The sequence below is a fragment of the Sciurus vulgaris genome (assembly GCF_902686455.1).
Source record: "Sciurus vulgaris genome assembly, chromosome: 4".
Lineage (NCBI taxonomy): Eukaryota > Metazoa > Chordata > Mammalia > Rodentia > Sciuridae > Sciurus > Sciurus vulgaris.
In genome coordinates, this window is record NC_136464.1 from 39,851,229 (window position 1) to 39,866,187 (window position 14,959).

At 33.2% G+C, this 14,959-nt stretch overlaps 1 protein-coding gene across 6 annotated transcripts in view; it reads right to left on the minus strand.

Moving 5' to 3' along the window:
- The window catches only part of KIF20B (kinesin family member 20B), a 69,423-nt gene that overhangs the window by 22,560 nt on the left and 31,904 nt on the right, over positions 1-14,959 (minus strand). For all 6 annotated transcript variants that reach the window (XM_079137483.1, XM_079137484.1, XM_079137482.1 and 3 more), the window contains exons 21-23: positions 14,079-14,198; positions 10,677-10,737; positions 385-510 (exon numbers count right to left, since the gene is read on the minus strand). In XM_079137483.1, coding sequence (XP_078993609.1) covers positions 385-510; positions 10,677-10,737; positions 14,079-14,198 — 307 coding nt within the window. The remainder of the gene's footprint in view (positions 1-384; positions 511-10,676; positions 10,738-14,078; positions 14,199-14,959) is intronic.

A 14,959-nucleotide genomic window follows, 5' to 3' on the forward strand; every position in this document is an offset into this window, starting at 1 on the left:
AGTGTTATTTTTTTTTACATACTTATTCTGAAAGCATAAATACTCTTGAGTATTTATGAGATAAACACATACAATAACGCTAAAGGCCTTGACAGGTATGAAATTCAGTTAAAAGTTTATTCTTAATATCTAAGGATATTACAAGTTACTTGCAACTTAAAACTCCTAAATGATTACAGAGGGTCATTATTCCTTCTTTACTACATGCGAATTTTACTTAAATAAAATGATTTTCATCAAAGTGGAAATGATGAGCAATAGGGCAAAGAACATACCATTTTCCATCATGAATTATTATAAATTCCACAGTACTTTAAAAAGGGAAGAAATCTAAGAAAATAAACTGAAAGACTGTTTTGAGATATGAAAACAATACTGTTTTACCTGTGGCCAGCCATTCAACTTCCTTTAATTTAGCCTCAAGCACTTGATCTTGTTCGACCTGAGTCTGTTCTTGTTCTTCTAGTGTCATTCTCATGTCTTCAATCATTTTCTCTTTAACATTTAGATCTAAATATTTAAGAAAAATGTTACAAATTAATAACATTTTCTAAATTAAAATACTTTTATCAACTATAATAGAATAAAAATTCTATATAGTCAGACACTTTTTCTTGTTCACAGCAGTATCCTCTGCCTAGAATGCTACAGGCATCTGGGATGCATTAAATATATACCTGATTTACAGACCAACGCTTGAATGACTGCAAAATAAATGAACAGAAAAGGAATCTTTTCAGATAAAATTAGCAATTTTCAATATAAAAATATAACTATTAATAAACACAAATCATAAGAATTTAGGGAATATTTTTACTTGGCAAGATACTAATTTTTAGCAGAAATATTCTCAAGCCAAAATTAAAATCTTTACCTTCTAAAGTTAAAAAAGGCTCAATCCCAATTAGGCTTATTTTTTTAAATTTCAAGTAGTTACTTTTTCTAGAAAATTCAAAATTAAATAGTATGTCTAGTATTTTTAAAACCAGTTTCTCAGGAATGAAAGTGCTACTAGCCTTACCAAAATTGTTTCTGGACCTTGAAAAACTATTACAGTAATGACTTGTAAAGAATTCTGTTTTAGCCTGGAGTGGTGGTGTATTCCTGAAATCCCAGCAGTGGGAGGCTGAGATAGGAGGATTACAAGTTTTTAGCCAGCCTCAGCAACAGTGAGGTACTAAGCAACTCAGTGAGACCCTGTCTCTAAATAAAATACAAAATGGGGCTGGGGATGTGGCTCAGTGGTTGAGTGCTCCTCAGTTCAATCCCCAGTTCCACCACCACCACCCCCAAAAAAAAAAAAAAACTTCTATTTTAAGTCACTGGCTTACAGTGGTCCATGCCTGTAATCCTAGCAGCTTGGAAGGATGAGGCAGAAGGATCACAAGTTTAAAGCCAGCCTCTACAGCTTAATAAGGCACTGTCTCAAACTAAAAAATAAAAAGGGATAGGGATGTGGCTCGGTGGTTAAGTGCCCTGTGTTCAATCCCAGTATCAAAAACAAAAACAAAAAAATCTATTTTAACCCTGTCTGCAAGAAACAGATAAAGAAGAAAGATCAGTTCACTGCCTGTAGTGATGACACGGTAGCAGGGCTCCTTTCAAAGAACTAGTGCTGATGTCAGAGGTGGTAAAGCTAGAAATGCAAAATTCAATCTCAGGTTGCTTTCAGTGATATAAGCCCAAGGAATGGCTCCCTCAAAGTGCACATAAAGCAAACTTAAAACAATAAGAAAATTATGTAAGTAATTTTCGGTATTTCTGTCCATTTATATGTAAGTTGCAAGAAATGTCAGTAAACTCTTCCTGAGACCTCATTTTTCTTTCAAAAAGCACAATGTAAAAGTGAAAAACCTCTACAGTGAAAACTACAGAGCACTAAAGAAGGAAATTGAAGAAGACCTTAGAAGATGGAAAGATCTCCCATATTCTTGGATAGGCAGAATTAATATTGTCAAAATGGCCAAACTACCAAAAGTGCTATACAGATTTAAAGCAATTCCTATTAAAAGTCCAATGATGTTTTGCATAGAAAGAGAAAAAGTAGTCATGAAATTCATTTAGAAAATAAGAGGCCCAGAAGAGCCAAACCAATCCTCAGCAAGAAAAGTGAAGCAGGAGGCATCACAACAACAGACCTAAAATTATACTACAAAGCTATAGTAACAAATACAGCATCGTATTGGCATCAAAACAGACATGAAGACCAATGGAATGGAACAGAATACACAGACAAACCCACATGCATATAGTTAGCTCATACTAGACTAAGGCACCATACACATACATTGGAAAAAAAGATAGCCTCTTCAACAAATAGTGCTGGGAAAACTGGAAATCCCATTTCACTGAGATTAAAATTTAACCCCTATCTCTCACCCTGCACAAAACACAACTCTAAGTAGATCAAGGACTGAGGCATTAGACCAGAGACCCTACACCTACTAGAAGAAAATGTAGGCCCTAATCTCCATCATGTTGGCTTAGGAACCGACTTCCTCAACAAGACTCTTAAAGCACAAGAAGTAAAATCAAGAATCAATAAATGGGAAGGATTCAAATTCAAAAGCTTCTTCACAGCAAAGGAAACAATTAAGAACATGAAGAGATAGCCTACAGAATGAGAGAAAATCTTTGCCACCTGAACCTCAGATAGACCATTAATCTCCAGGACATATAAAGAAAACAAAAAACTTAACAATTAAACGAATAAACCCAATTTATAAATGGGCAGAGGAATTGACGCTTCACAGAACAATTCATCAACGAATACATGAAAAAATGTTTGACATTTCTAGCAATTAGAGAAATGCAAATCAAAACTACTCTAAGATTTCATCTCAGTCCAGTCAGAATGGCAATTATCAAGAATAAAATTAATAACAAGTGTTGGTGAGGATATGGGGGAAAAGGTACACTCATACACATTGCTGGTGGACTGCAAATTGGTGCAACCACTCTGAAAAGCAGTATGGAGAATCCTCAGAAAACTTGGAATGGAACCACCATTTGACCTAGTTATCCCACTCCTTGGAATATACCCAAAGGACTTAAAATTGGCATATTATAGTGATGCAGTCACTTCAATATTTTTGGCAGCTCAATTCACAACAGCAAATCTATCAAACTAATCTAGAGGCCCTTCAACAGATGAATGGATAAGAAAATGTGGTATAATACACAATGGAATATTACTCAGTCATAAAGAAGATTAAAATTATGACATCTGACAGTAAATGGAGACTGTCATCCTAAGTGAAATAATCAGTCCCAAAAAACCAAAGGCCAAATGTTCTCTTTGATATGTGGATGCTAACACACAATAAGTGTGTATGTGGAGAGGGGGGCAGAGAGAAGTTCATTGGATTAGATAAAGGGGAATGAAGGGAAGGGAGGAGAAGTGGGATTAGGAAAGACAGTACAATGAATCGGACATAACTTTCCTATGTTCATACATGAATACAATGACCAGTGAAACTCCACATCATGTACATTCACAAGAACAGAATCCTAATTAGGATAAGTTATACTCTATGTATGTATAATATGTCAAAATACACTCTAGAGTCATGTGTATCTAAAAAGAACAAATTTAAAATGTTTTTAAAAAGCACAATGTGCAAATATATTGAGATTGTACCATTAATTTTTATTTTATTCAAAGACTATCTCTCTATTTTAACTTGTAAGCTACAGACTAGGAAGAACGAATTTGCCTATCTATGTATCAATTAAGAAAGTCCCATAACACCCCTGATAACCTCACTAATGACTATCTGTTACTCAAAAGGTAGGCACACTGGAGCGGAAAAGGAAAATAGAGAATTATTATCTCAGTTGCTGCCTCTAAAAATTTAAATTTTATTTCAGGAAAGATTTTAAAAATTTCTAACAAACAAAATAGAAAATAAAGCTAAGGCTGAGATGGGTATATGTCATCATAGCTATTGAAAGATATATCTAAAGGTAACTATTAGCTATCCTAGTGAAATAAACTACTATCAAATTAACAAGCAATCAAGATTTTAACATTCAGAGGAAAGGATTCCTGAGAACTATAATGCCCTTGGAAAGTTTCAAGCAGAAAATGCTTATTAAGTATGACATTTGAGATCAGGAAGTGAAAAGAACACTATTCAAGCTAAGAATGAAAATGACATATAAAATTTTGCATTAAAGATTCTCAATTAGTAATAGTTCCAATTTATTTTAGAGTATCAGTTTAACAGAATTTAGTATAAAGCAAATACAAAAATTTTAAACCACGTGATACCTCACATTTCACTTATCACACTAGTGATATGTTTAGAGTCTGATAACAACTAATTTTGGCAAAAATGCAGAGAAATGAGTAACAGGATATTACTGCTCTGACTAGTATAACCATTTTAGGGAGCAGTTCACTATTTATCAAAATCATAAATATACGTAATTTGGGCCAATAAAAATTATTGATAGGAATATCCCTTACAAATATATTTACATGTGTACACCAAGACTGTGGTACAAAAATATTCATGGTCATGTCTGTAATAACAAAACCTCATGTCTAAAATAACCAAAATACATTTTTATCAGAAGTCATATTAAATAAATTATGATATGTCAATAAAATGAAAAAGCCTTAAAAAGAATGTGGTTTAAAAAAGAGGATTAAAAAAAAGAATAAGGTAGATCTGTGTATTATTATATGGAAAAATTTCTCTAAAGGTCCCAAATATGTAGACATGCTCTCCTGGGATCTTTTCCTGGAAATCAAACAGTTCCAGAGGAAATATGATCTTTTATTTTCTTTCTTTCTCACAGGAATGAAGGCAAAATGAACAGGGCAAGTTGGAGAACAAAACGAATTAGTCTGGATAGAACAGAAGGGTTATACAATATTAGGCTAGAAAAAGGTACGATGAAATGCCAGGCTAGAGGGGGAAAGTTTATTGTGTGGGCACTACAAAGTGAATGAAAGCATTTAATAGAAACATGGCACATGAAAGAAGAGATTTAGAAAAATTTAATCTAGCTGTATGGCTATACGAGAAAGCACATTTGACATAAGACCTGGCAATGGACAGATATGAGAAGACACTGGGAGAAAATAACAGAATTTAGATACTGTTAACTGAGTGGAAGAGTAATCAATAAGATTATTTAAATGGGCAGGCAAACATTTTCTGTGAAGAGTCAAACAGTAATCATTTTAAAGACTGTCCCACCTATTTACCTCTACCATACAGCATGAATACAGCCACAGTCAACCTAAAGACCAATGTGTGTTCCTATGTTCAAAAAAGCTTTATGTACAAAATAAGGCAGAAAGGATTTGATTTGAGGACTGTCATGTACTAATACCCTACCCTAAGCAATGGAAACAAAAGATTTCAGTAGTAGTAACTGATAATCAGAAGGTTAAGATACTATAAGCAGAATTTAACTTTGGGATTCTAAAACCAGACTCGGCACAAGAAAAGAAAGCTATAGGCCAATGTCCCTTATGAACACTGACACAAAAGTTCTCAACAGAATACTAGCAAACTGGAGTCGGGAGTGGTAGTGCACACCTGTAATCTCAGCAGCTCAGGAGTCTGAGGCAGGAGGATCAAGAGTTCAAAGTAAGCCTCAACAAAAACCAAGGAGCTACGCAACTCAGTGAGACGCTGTCTCTAAATAAAATACAAAATAGAGTTGGGGATGTGGCTCAGTGGCTGAGTGCTCCTGAGTTCAATCCCCAACACACAAAAAAAGAAAAAATAAAAAGCAAACTATACAAAACCATTATATACTATGATCTCATAAACTGAAATTTTAAGTTTAGCTCAATATATAAAACTAATCAATACAATATAATGTATTGGTAAGGAACAAAACTACACAATTATCTAAACCGAAAAAAAAAAAAAAAAAAAACATTTGACAAAAATCCAACAATCTTTCATAATAAAAACATTCAACAAAGTAGGAATAGAATGGAATTCTCTCAACCTGATAAAAGAGATCTACAAAACTCATACCTAACATTATCATAAAGTAAGAATGTACACTCTCCCTAATTTCAGGAACAAGACAAGCATGTCTGTTCTCACCACTTCTAGTCAACAGTGTTCTCCAGGGTTTAGCCAGGAAAATTAGGCAAGAAAAAGAAATAGGGCAACTAGATTGGAAATTAAGACATAAAATTATCTCCAACTGCAGATAACAGATATAAAATCCAAGGGAATACACATGAACACACAAACAACACAAATATACATACATTTCATAAGCACCCATAAACCAGTTCAGCAAAGTCATAGAATATAAGATTGATATAATTAAATCAATTTTATGCACTGGCAATGAATAATCCAAAACTGGTATTAACAATTCCAGTTTTAAAAAATGCAGAGAGAATATAGGTAAACTTTAAAAAAAAAAAATCCATCCTCAACAGACAGATGTACAAAATTGGTACACTGAAAACTAAAGACCGTAATCAAAAAAAATTACAGAAGACTTAAATGAAAAGACATCCCATATTTAAAATTAATATGGTTAAATAGTAATCTCTCCAATTAGAACTATAGACAGCATAATCTCTACTAAAATTCTAGATAGTTTTTTTGTAAATTGACAGGCAGACATACAATTCATATAGAAATGCAATACACCCCAAACAACCAAAGAAATCTTACAAAAGAACAACAAAAGTGGGAGAATTCACACTTCCCAATTTCAAAATTTACTATAAAGCTACAGTAACAATAAAGTAAAATATTAGCATAAGGACAGACTTACAGATCAAAGGAATAGTAATGAAAGCCTGGAAATAAACAATTATAAACAACTTATTTTCCACAAAGTTGTAAAGATAATGTAATTTGCGAAAGAACTGTTTTTTTAATAAATGATGCTGGAACAAATGAATATCCATATACAAAATAATGAGGTTGGAAATCTACCTCATAATATAAAACATTATACTCAAATGCATTAACTCTAAATAGGCCCAAGACAAATATAACAGTTAAAACTATAAAAGAAAGAATTTTTTTTTGTATAAAACTAGTCTTTCTATAAAAGAGCACAGGGAAGACTAGTTTCTTGGACATGACACCATTTTGACTGTACAAACAACTAAAAAAAAAATCTAGATAAATTGGACTTCATCAAAATTTTGAAGTGTCTGGGCGCCAAAGAACACTATCAAAAAAGGGGAGCAGGTGGAGCTTGGTGGTAAAGCATTTGCCTTGCATGTAAGCCCTAGGTCGATTCCCTTTCCAACCCCAAAAGAGTCACTATCAAGGAAGTAAAAACAGCACTCCACAGAATAGGAGAAAACATTAGCATATCATTTATCTGATACAGGTGTAGTATTCAAAATGTACAAAGAACCTTCATGACTCCATAGCAAAGGCACACATAACCCAATTTTAAAATGGGAATTACTCCAAAAATATAAAAATAGTAGCATAGGAGATATCCAATATCATTAGGCAAATGCAAATTAAAACCACAATGACATATCACTTTATACCCACTAGGACATCAGGCCAAAATTCATGTCCACCCATTGTGCATATATGAATATGATCTTATTTGGAAACAGGAATTCGGCGAATGCGATCAAATAAAGAATGAGCTCACACTGGATTTGGATGGGCCCTAAATCCAACAAGACTGGTGTGCTTCTAAGAGGAAAATTTGGATGGATAAAACCAACAGAGACACGACACAGATGTATACAGAGGGAAGACACCATGTGAAGACAAGAGACAGAGACTGGACTCAGGCACCACAAGTCAAAGAATACCCACAATTCCCACTAACTATCAAAAGCTAAAAGAGACAAGGAAGGAGTCCTTCCTAGACTCTTTGGACAGAACACACTCATGTCAATACCTATACTTTTGACCTGTTACTGAGAAAAAACAAATTTCTGTTTTAAGTCATCCAGTTTGTGGTACTTTGTTACAAAAGTCTATAAAACTAATAAAATCAGCATAATTTTTTAAAAATAAAAGAGTACTAGTGATAATAAGTAACTGGAACCTTCACCTATTACTGCTAGGAATATAAAAGTGGTAGTTTGTTTAAAAAAAAAAAAAAGCATTTTAGAGGGCTAGGGTTGTAGTTCAGTGAGAGTGCTTGCTTGCCTAGCACACGTGAGGTGCTGGGCTTGATCCTCAGCACCACATAAAAATAAACAAGTAAAATAAAGGTATTGTATCCATATACAACTAAAAAAAAAGTTTGCAATTCCTCAAAGTTACCATGTGACCCAGCAGTTATCCTCGTAGGCATATACCACCCCCAAGAAAATTGAAAACATATGCTTACCCCAAAACTTGCATATAAGTTAAAAAGTAGAAACAACCTAAATGTCCATCAACTGATGCATAAATAAAATGTGGCATATCTATAAAATGGAGTACTATTCATTCACAAAAAGGGATGACACACAATATGGATGAAGCTTGGAAACATTACGTTGAATGAAAAAAGTCAGACACAAAAAAGACATATATTATATAAATCTCCTTAATGTACAACGTCTACAACAGGCAAATCCAAAAAAACAGAAAGTAGATTTGTAACTGCCAGGGGTTGGAGGGTATCAAGGGAGTATGGTTAGTGATAGATGCAGAGTATGGTTAGTGATAGATGCAGAGTTTGTGGTTGGAATAAAATGTTCTGGAATTAGTGGTAATGGTTATAGAACCTTATGAATACACAATGGCCCATTAAACTTTTTAAAGCATATACAATTTTAAAGAGTGAATTTATGCCATAAGTACTATATCTTAACTTAAAAAAAAAAGAATTTAAGAAAATAGCAAAATGGAAGACATTCAGTACTTAAATAGAAATTTAGAAGGTAGGGAAAGACATGATCTAAAGATGCCATTTTTATTTCATTGTCTGTAGGATAATATCTCCTATATAACTCAAGTCATAGGAGTAAATCAAGAGAGTAAATAAAGAGGAAAAAAAAAAAGATGATATGGGCTGGCGATGTAGCTAGTGTTAGGCCATTAGCCTGGTATGTGCTATGCCCTGGGTTAGATCTCCAGTACCACAAAAAAATAAAAAAATAAATTTGAAAAAAGATGATGTATCTATCAGGAAAGTTGTCAGAGTAGTTGTGACCCATTCTGAGAAAGGTAACTAGCAAAGAACAGATCACAAAAGGTAAAGCTAGAGACTTTCAAAAGAGGGGGAGCTATGTAGTACCTTTATATTATACTCACATACCATAAATACTATTTAAAAGTGAAAATGAGGAAAAGGAAAGTGGAAAAATAACATCAAAATAACATAAGAAGTCACATAGGGATTGCAAAAAGCTAACACATTTCAAAGATGTAGGTTATAAGTGACTTGGGAGCAAGCTGCAAGAACTTGGAAAAGATGAAAGGTCATATAGTAGTCACAGTGGACCTATGGCACACTTTTCAATATTTGACAGAAAAGAAAAATTTAAATACAATAAAATTTATAGGCATCCTGCTCCAAAAAACATTTTCAAAACAGCTAATATCTATCCACATTTGCTAATAATGACAAGGAGCTAAAGTAAAAGGAAATCCTAAAATACGGAAATATGTTGAGCATGGTGGTGCATGCCTGCAATCTAAGCAACTCAGGAGGCTAACACAGGTCAGCGTTGGCAATTTAGCATGACTCTCAGCAACTTCAGGATACCCTATATTTAAATAAAAATAAAAAGGAATGGGGATGTAGCTCAGTGGTATAGTGCCCCCAGGTTCAAACCACAGTATTCCCACCCTCCCCCCAAAAAACAATTATTATTACAGAAATAGGGTCTGTTTAGGGACAAAGACCTAGGAAATACAAAAGAAAACAGGACTGTGTGCAGAGATATATTTTCACATCCATATTTACCACATCAATAGATGGCTCATCTAAATAAACAATAATCTGGTTGTCTCACTCCTATTTTTTGATCAAGTATAAATAGCATGAATTAATGAAGAGAGTCTGAGACTTAAGAGCAAAGCCAACCAAGCTTTAAATTCCAGTTCTATCACTCACACAACTAAGAAATTAAAGAATGAGTGACGTAGCAAAGAGAACTCAGGATAATTTTGATATCAGAAATGTTTATATAATCTATAAAATTTTATATTTCAAAAAACAAATCAACACAATTGAAGACAGTAAAATTCAGGACCTATGATTTGAATGAAAATATTGTCATTTTTTAAAACTCTTTAAAATTAGAAACTTTAATTTAAAAGCTATTTTATCTGATGTGTATTCTTTCCGTAATTTTGTCTAAAAATCTATTTCAATCATTGTAAACTATGTAAATTTGACAGACTTTATTTTTCACAAAATACTGATCATTACCAAGAAATCCATGTTACATTTGCATTCACTGAATAATGCATACTGTTTTATTCTACTACCGTTCTAAGAAAAAACCTCCTCCACCCCGTGATCAAACCCAGAGCCTTACAAATGCTAAGCCAGCACTCTACCCACCGAGTATATCCTCAGACCACTAATAATAGTAAACTTTGAATTACTCATCAGAATCAACGCTTTTCTCTTTTAATAAAGGTACATCTTAGGTTGTTTTTACTTCAACATAGTATTTTCAAAGGAAAATGTTAGTCACTGCTATTACAACTAGATTTTTGCAGTTATTTTAGTAGTGAAAATAGAAATTTTTTCCTGACCTTTGCACACACTCTCATATTGTTGTAGAGCTTCTTTCACTTTCTGATTATTTAACTGCTCCTAAAAAATGAAAGAATATAAATTAAATGCAAATGTAACTTCAATCCTTAACAATACTTAACAGTGGATCTTGAAATCAGGGATCAAAATTAAGTCTGAAATCAGTCTCCTAGGCAGCTGAATACTAATCTCAAAAAAAAAATGTAGGGTGAAAAGGATAACTGGAAAACAAACAAAAACACTGTATACTTTTAATTTATGACCGAGTCAACTTGTTCAATACTTTAAGTAAATGTTTTCTTATATACCACAAAACTCAGAAACAAGCAACTAGGCAGTCACTATGGACTTAATAGAAGAAACAAGGAAACCATTAAAAGTAAAGTTCACCCACAGGAAACTCAAAATGAAGGAAAAATAGAGCACTCCACCCCCTCCATTTAGATGCAAGATTTGGAAAAAGTAGTAGGAGTCTTAACAGGCAAGATTTAATTATGGAAATCCTACAATTCTAATCTGTCAGGTAATCCAAACTTCATTCCCAATTTCACCTAACTTCATCACTATCTCCTAACTTTATAAAGTCTTAGGCAGAACCAATATAAAATTTGCAGATCCCAGTCCTATTATGAAAGAACAAACAGCTATATTAAGAATACATTGTGTTAAAAATTAAAAATGTGTTTACACCAAAATAGTCATTAGTATGTTTCATTTAAAAGCAAATACGAAAAAAAAAAAAAGAAAAAGAAAAAAAAATTTTAAAAAAGAAAAAAAAAAAAAAAAAGCAAATACGGTGAAGATTCAGGCCTACTTTTTCTTCTATTTGGTGCAAGGGTCTCTGATCTAATTCCTAGGTCCTTGATCCATTTTGAATTTGGGGCAGGGTAAGAGATAGGGGTTTAATTTCATTCTAGTACATATGGATTTCCAGTTTTTCCAGCACCATTTGTTGAAGAGTCTATATTTTCTCCATTGTATGTTTTTCGTATCTTTGTCTAGTAACTGTACTGATGTGAGTTTGTCTCTGTATCTTCTATTCTGTACCACTGGTATACCTGTCTACTTTGGTGCCAATACCATGCCAATTTTATTACTATTGCTCTATACTACAGTTTAAGGTCTGGTATTGTGATACCTACTGTATCACTCTTCCTGTTCAGGACTGCTTTGGTTATTCGAGGTCTCTTATTCATCCAGATGAATTTCATGATTGCTTTCTCTATTTCTATGAGGAATGCCAATGGGATTTTAATTGGAATTGCATTGAATCTGTATAGCACCTTTGGTAGTATAGCCAATTTGACAATATTAATTCTGCCTATCCAAGAACATGGGAGATCTTTCCATCTTCTAAGGTCTTCTTCAATTTCCTTCTTTAGTGCTCTGTAGTTTTCACTGTAGAGGTCTTTCCCCTCTTTTGTTAGACTGAATTCCAAGTTTTTTTTTTTTTTTTTTTTTAGGTTATTGTGAATGGAGTTTTCCTAAAATCTTTTCTATATGCACTTCAGATAGAGCACTAATCTCCAAAATTCATAAAGAACTTAAAAAACTTTACACCAAAAATACAAAGAACATAATCAATAAATGGCTAAAGAACTGGGCAGACACTTCACAGAAGAAGATATACAGGTGATCAACAAATCTATGAAAAAGTGTTCATCATCTCTAGTAATTAGAGAAATGCAAATCAAAACCACCCTAAGATTTCATCTCACCCCAATTAGAATGGCTACTATCAAAAACACAATAACAGATGTTGGCATGGATGTGGGGGAAAAGGCACAATAATACATTGCTGGTAGAGTTGCAAATTGATGCAGCCACTGTGGAAAGCAGTTTGGAGATGCCTCAGAAAACTTGGAATGGACCCACCATTTGACCCAGTTATCCCACTCCTTGGTTTATACCCAAAGAACTTAAAATCAGCATACTACAGAGATACAGCCACATCAATGTTTATAGCAGCTCAATTCACAATAGCTAGATTGTGGAACCAACCTAGATACCCTTCAACAGATGAATGGATAAAGAAACTGTGGTACATATACACAATGGGATATTATTCAGCCATAAGAAGAATAAAATTAAGGCATTTGCAGGTAAATGGATGGAGTTGAAAAATATCATGCTAAGTGAAATAAGTCAATTCCAAAAAGCCAAAGGCTGAATGATTTCACTGATAAGTGAATGATGATATATAATGGGGTGGGGGTAGGGGGTGAGAGAAGAATGGAGGAACTGTGGATTGTGTAGAGGGAAATGAGCAGGGGAGGAGAGAGAAAAGATAGTGAAATGAGACAGATATCATCCTATGTACAGTATGATTACACAAATGGTATGAATATACATCGTGTACAACCATAGAAATGAAAAATTGTACCCCATCTGTGTACAATGAATCAAAATGCAATTTGTAAAAATGAAATTTAAAAAATAAAAATACAAAAAAAATAAAAGCAAAATGGAATACAAATATGTATTTGTTAATTGTTGCCTATCTTAATTAATATCAAGCAAAATATAACCATTTACAATACAGCAATTTTGCTTTTCAAGTGTCTTTTTAAAAGAATATGTTGTAATACCTCTGTTTCAATTATTTTTAGATTTACAAAAAGTTTACAGGTAGCAGGGAAATTTGTTGTATAACCTTAACTCAGCTTCTTCTAATATTACAACACCTGATACATTCATCAAAAATCAAAAAATTAACACTGGTATAATACTATTAATTATACCACAACCTTCACCACAATTAACCAAATTTCCCACTGTTATCTTTTTTCTGTTCTAGGATCCCCCCAAGATATAACACTGCATATAGTCATCATATCTCCATGGTCTCCTTCAATCTGTGACAGTTCTTCAGTCTTTCCTTGTTTTTAATGACCTTAATACGTTATACTAGGCAGGTATTATGTAGGACATCCTTACCTTGGGTTTGTAAGATGTTTTCTCATGAATAAACTGACAGATTACCAACTTGGGGAAAGAATGCCACAAAGGAGATATACCCTCTCACCACATCATTATCAGAAAGCACATTCACCAATATGACTTACTACTAATGGGTCTTACTCTTGAACACTTGGTTTAAGGTGGTATCTGCTAGGTTTCTTTTCCATATTCTATTTGTTACAAGCAAGTCACTATGGACTTATTTAAGTAAAAAAAAAAAATTTTAAAAATTAAAAAAAAAAAAAAACAATTTTAGGAAAGATCTGGGCTGGGGATATAGCTCAGTGGTAGAACACTTGCCTAGTAAGTACAAAGAACTAAGTCCAATCCCCAGCAAAAAAAAAGACAATTTGTTATTAAAAATGAACTTACACATTTTATCAGAAAAAAATATACCAACAGAATGCACTTAAATCATCATTAAAAAATAAAACTGTTACCTGGAGTTGCTGAATGGTTCGCTGTTTCAGATCTATTTGCTGAGAACACTGGTTTTTCTTTTTCTCCAGTTCGTTAATTTTACTCCTCAGTAATTTTTCCTCGTCACGCATTAGAGACACCTATAAAGTAATGTTTATAAAGCAAATTAAATATTTTTTTCAACTGTTACTTTTTGTTAAATTCATACCCACTTGTTCAAAATTCATGTCCTCAAAACTGCATTAGAAAAATGTATACATTATATTAAAATAATGTATACTATTAATTTTTTTTTAAGGTACCTGGGATTGAATTCAGGAGCATTTAACCACTAAGCCACATCCCCAGCCCTTTACTGTATTTTATTTATAGAGACAAGGTCTGAATTAGGGCCTCAGGAAGTTGCTGAGGCTAACTTGGAAATCACTGATCCTCCTGCCTCAGGCTTCTGAGCTGCAGGGATGTATGCATCACCACCAAATAATGTATATTATTAAGTAGAAAAAGCATCCATATGTTTTCATTTTTTAAGAAGGTAAAAATGACAGAGGGAGGAAGGGAGAAGCATAGTGAATGAAAGTAATTAGTAACATTTGATATCTTGGAGGGAAACAAGTGCTGGGAAGAATGGGAAGGACTTTATGCTCACTAAATATATCTTTGTACATTTTGAATTTAGAATAATTAAATTTTAATAAAAAACTTATTATAAAAGTCACATTACATACTTTCTTAAATATCATCTGCAGAGAAAAGCTACTTCTTAATTTTTTGGAGGGATTTGATTTTTAGCAGTCCCTAAAAGGAAAAAAAATATTCTAATTCTACATAAGACACATACTTTTCTTAATTTTGGCCTTTCTAATTTGTTAAAGTTGGCTACATTTTCCTTTATGAAATA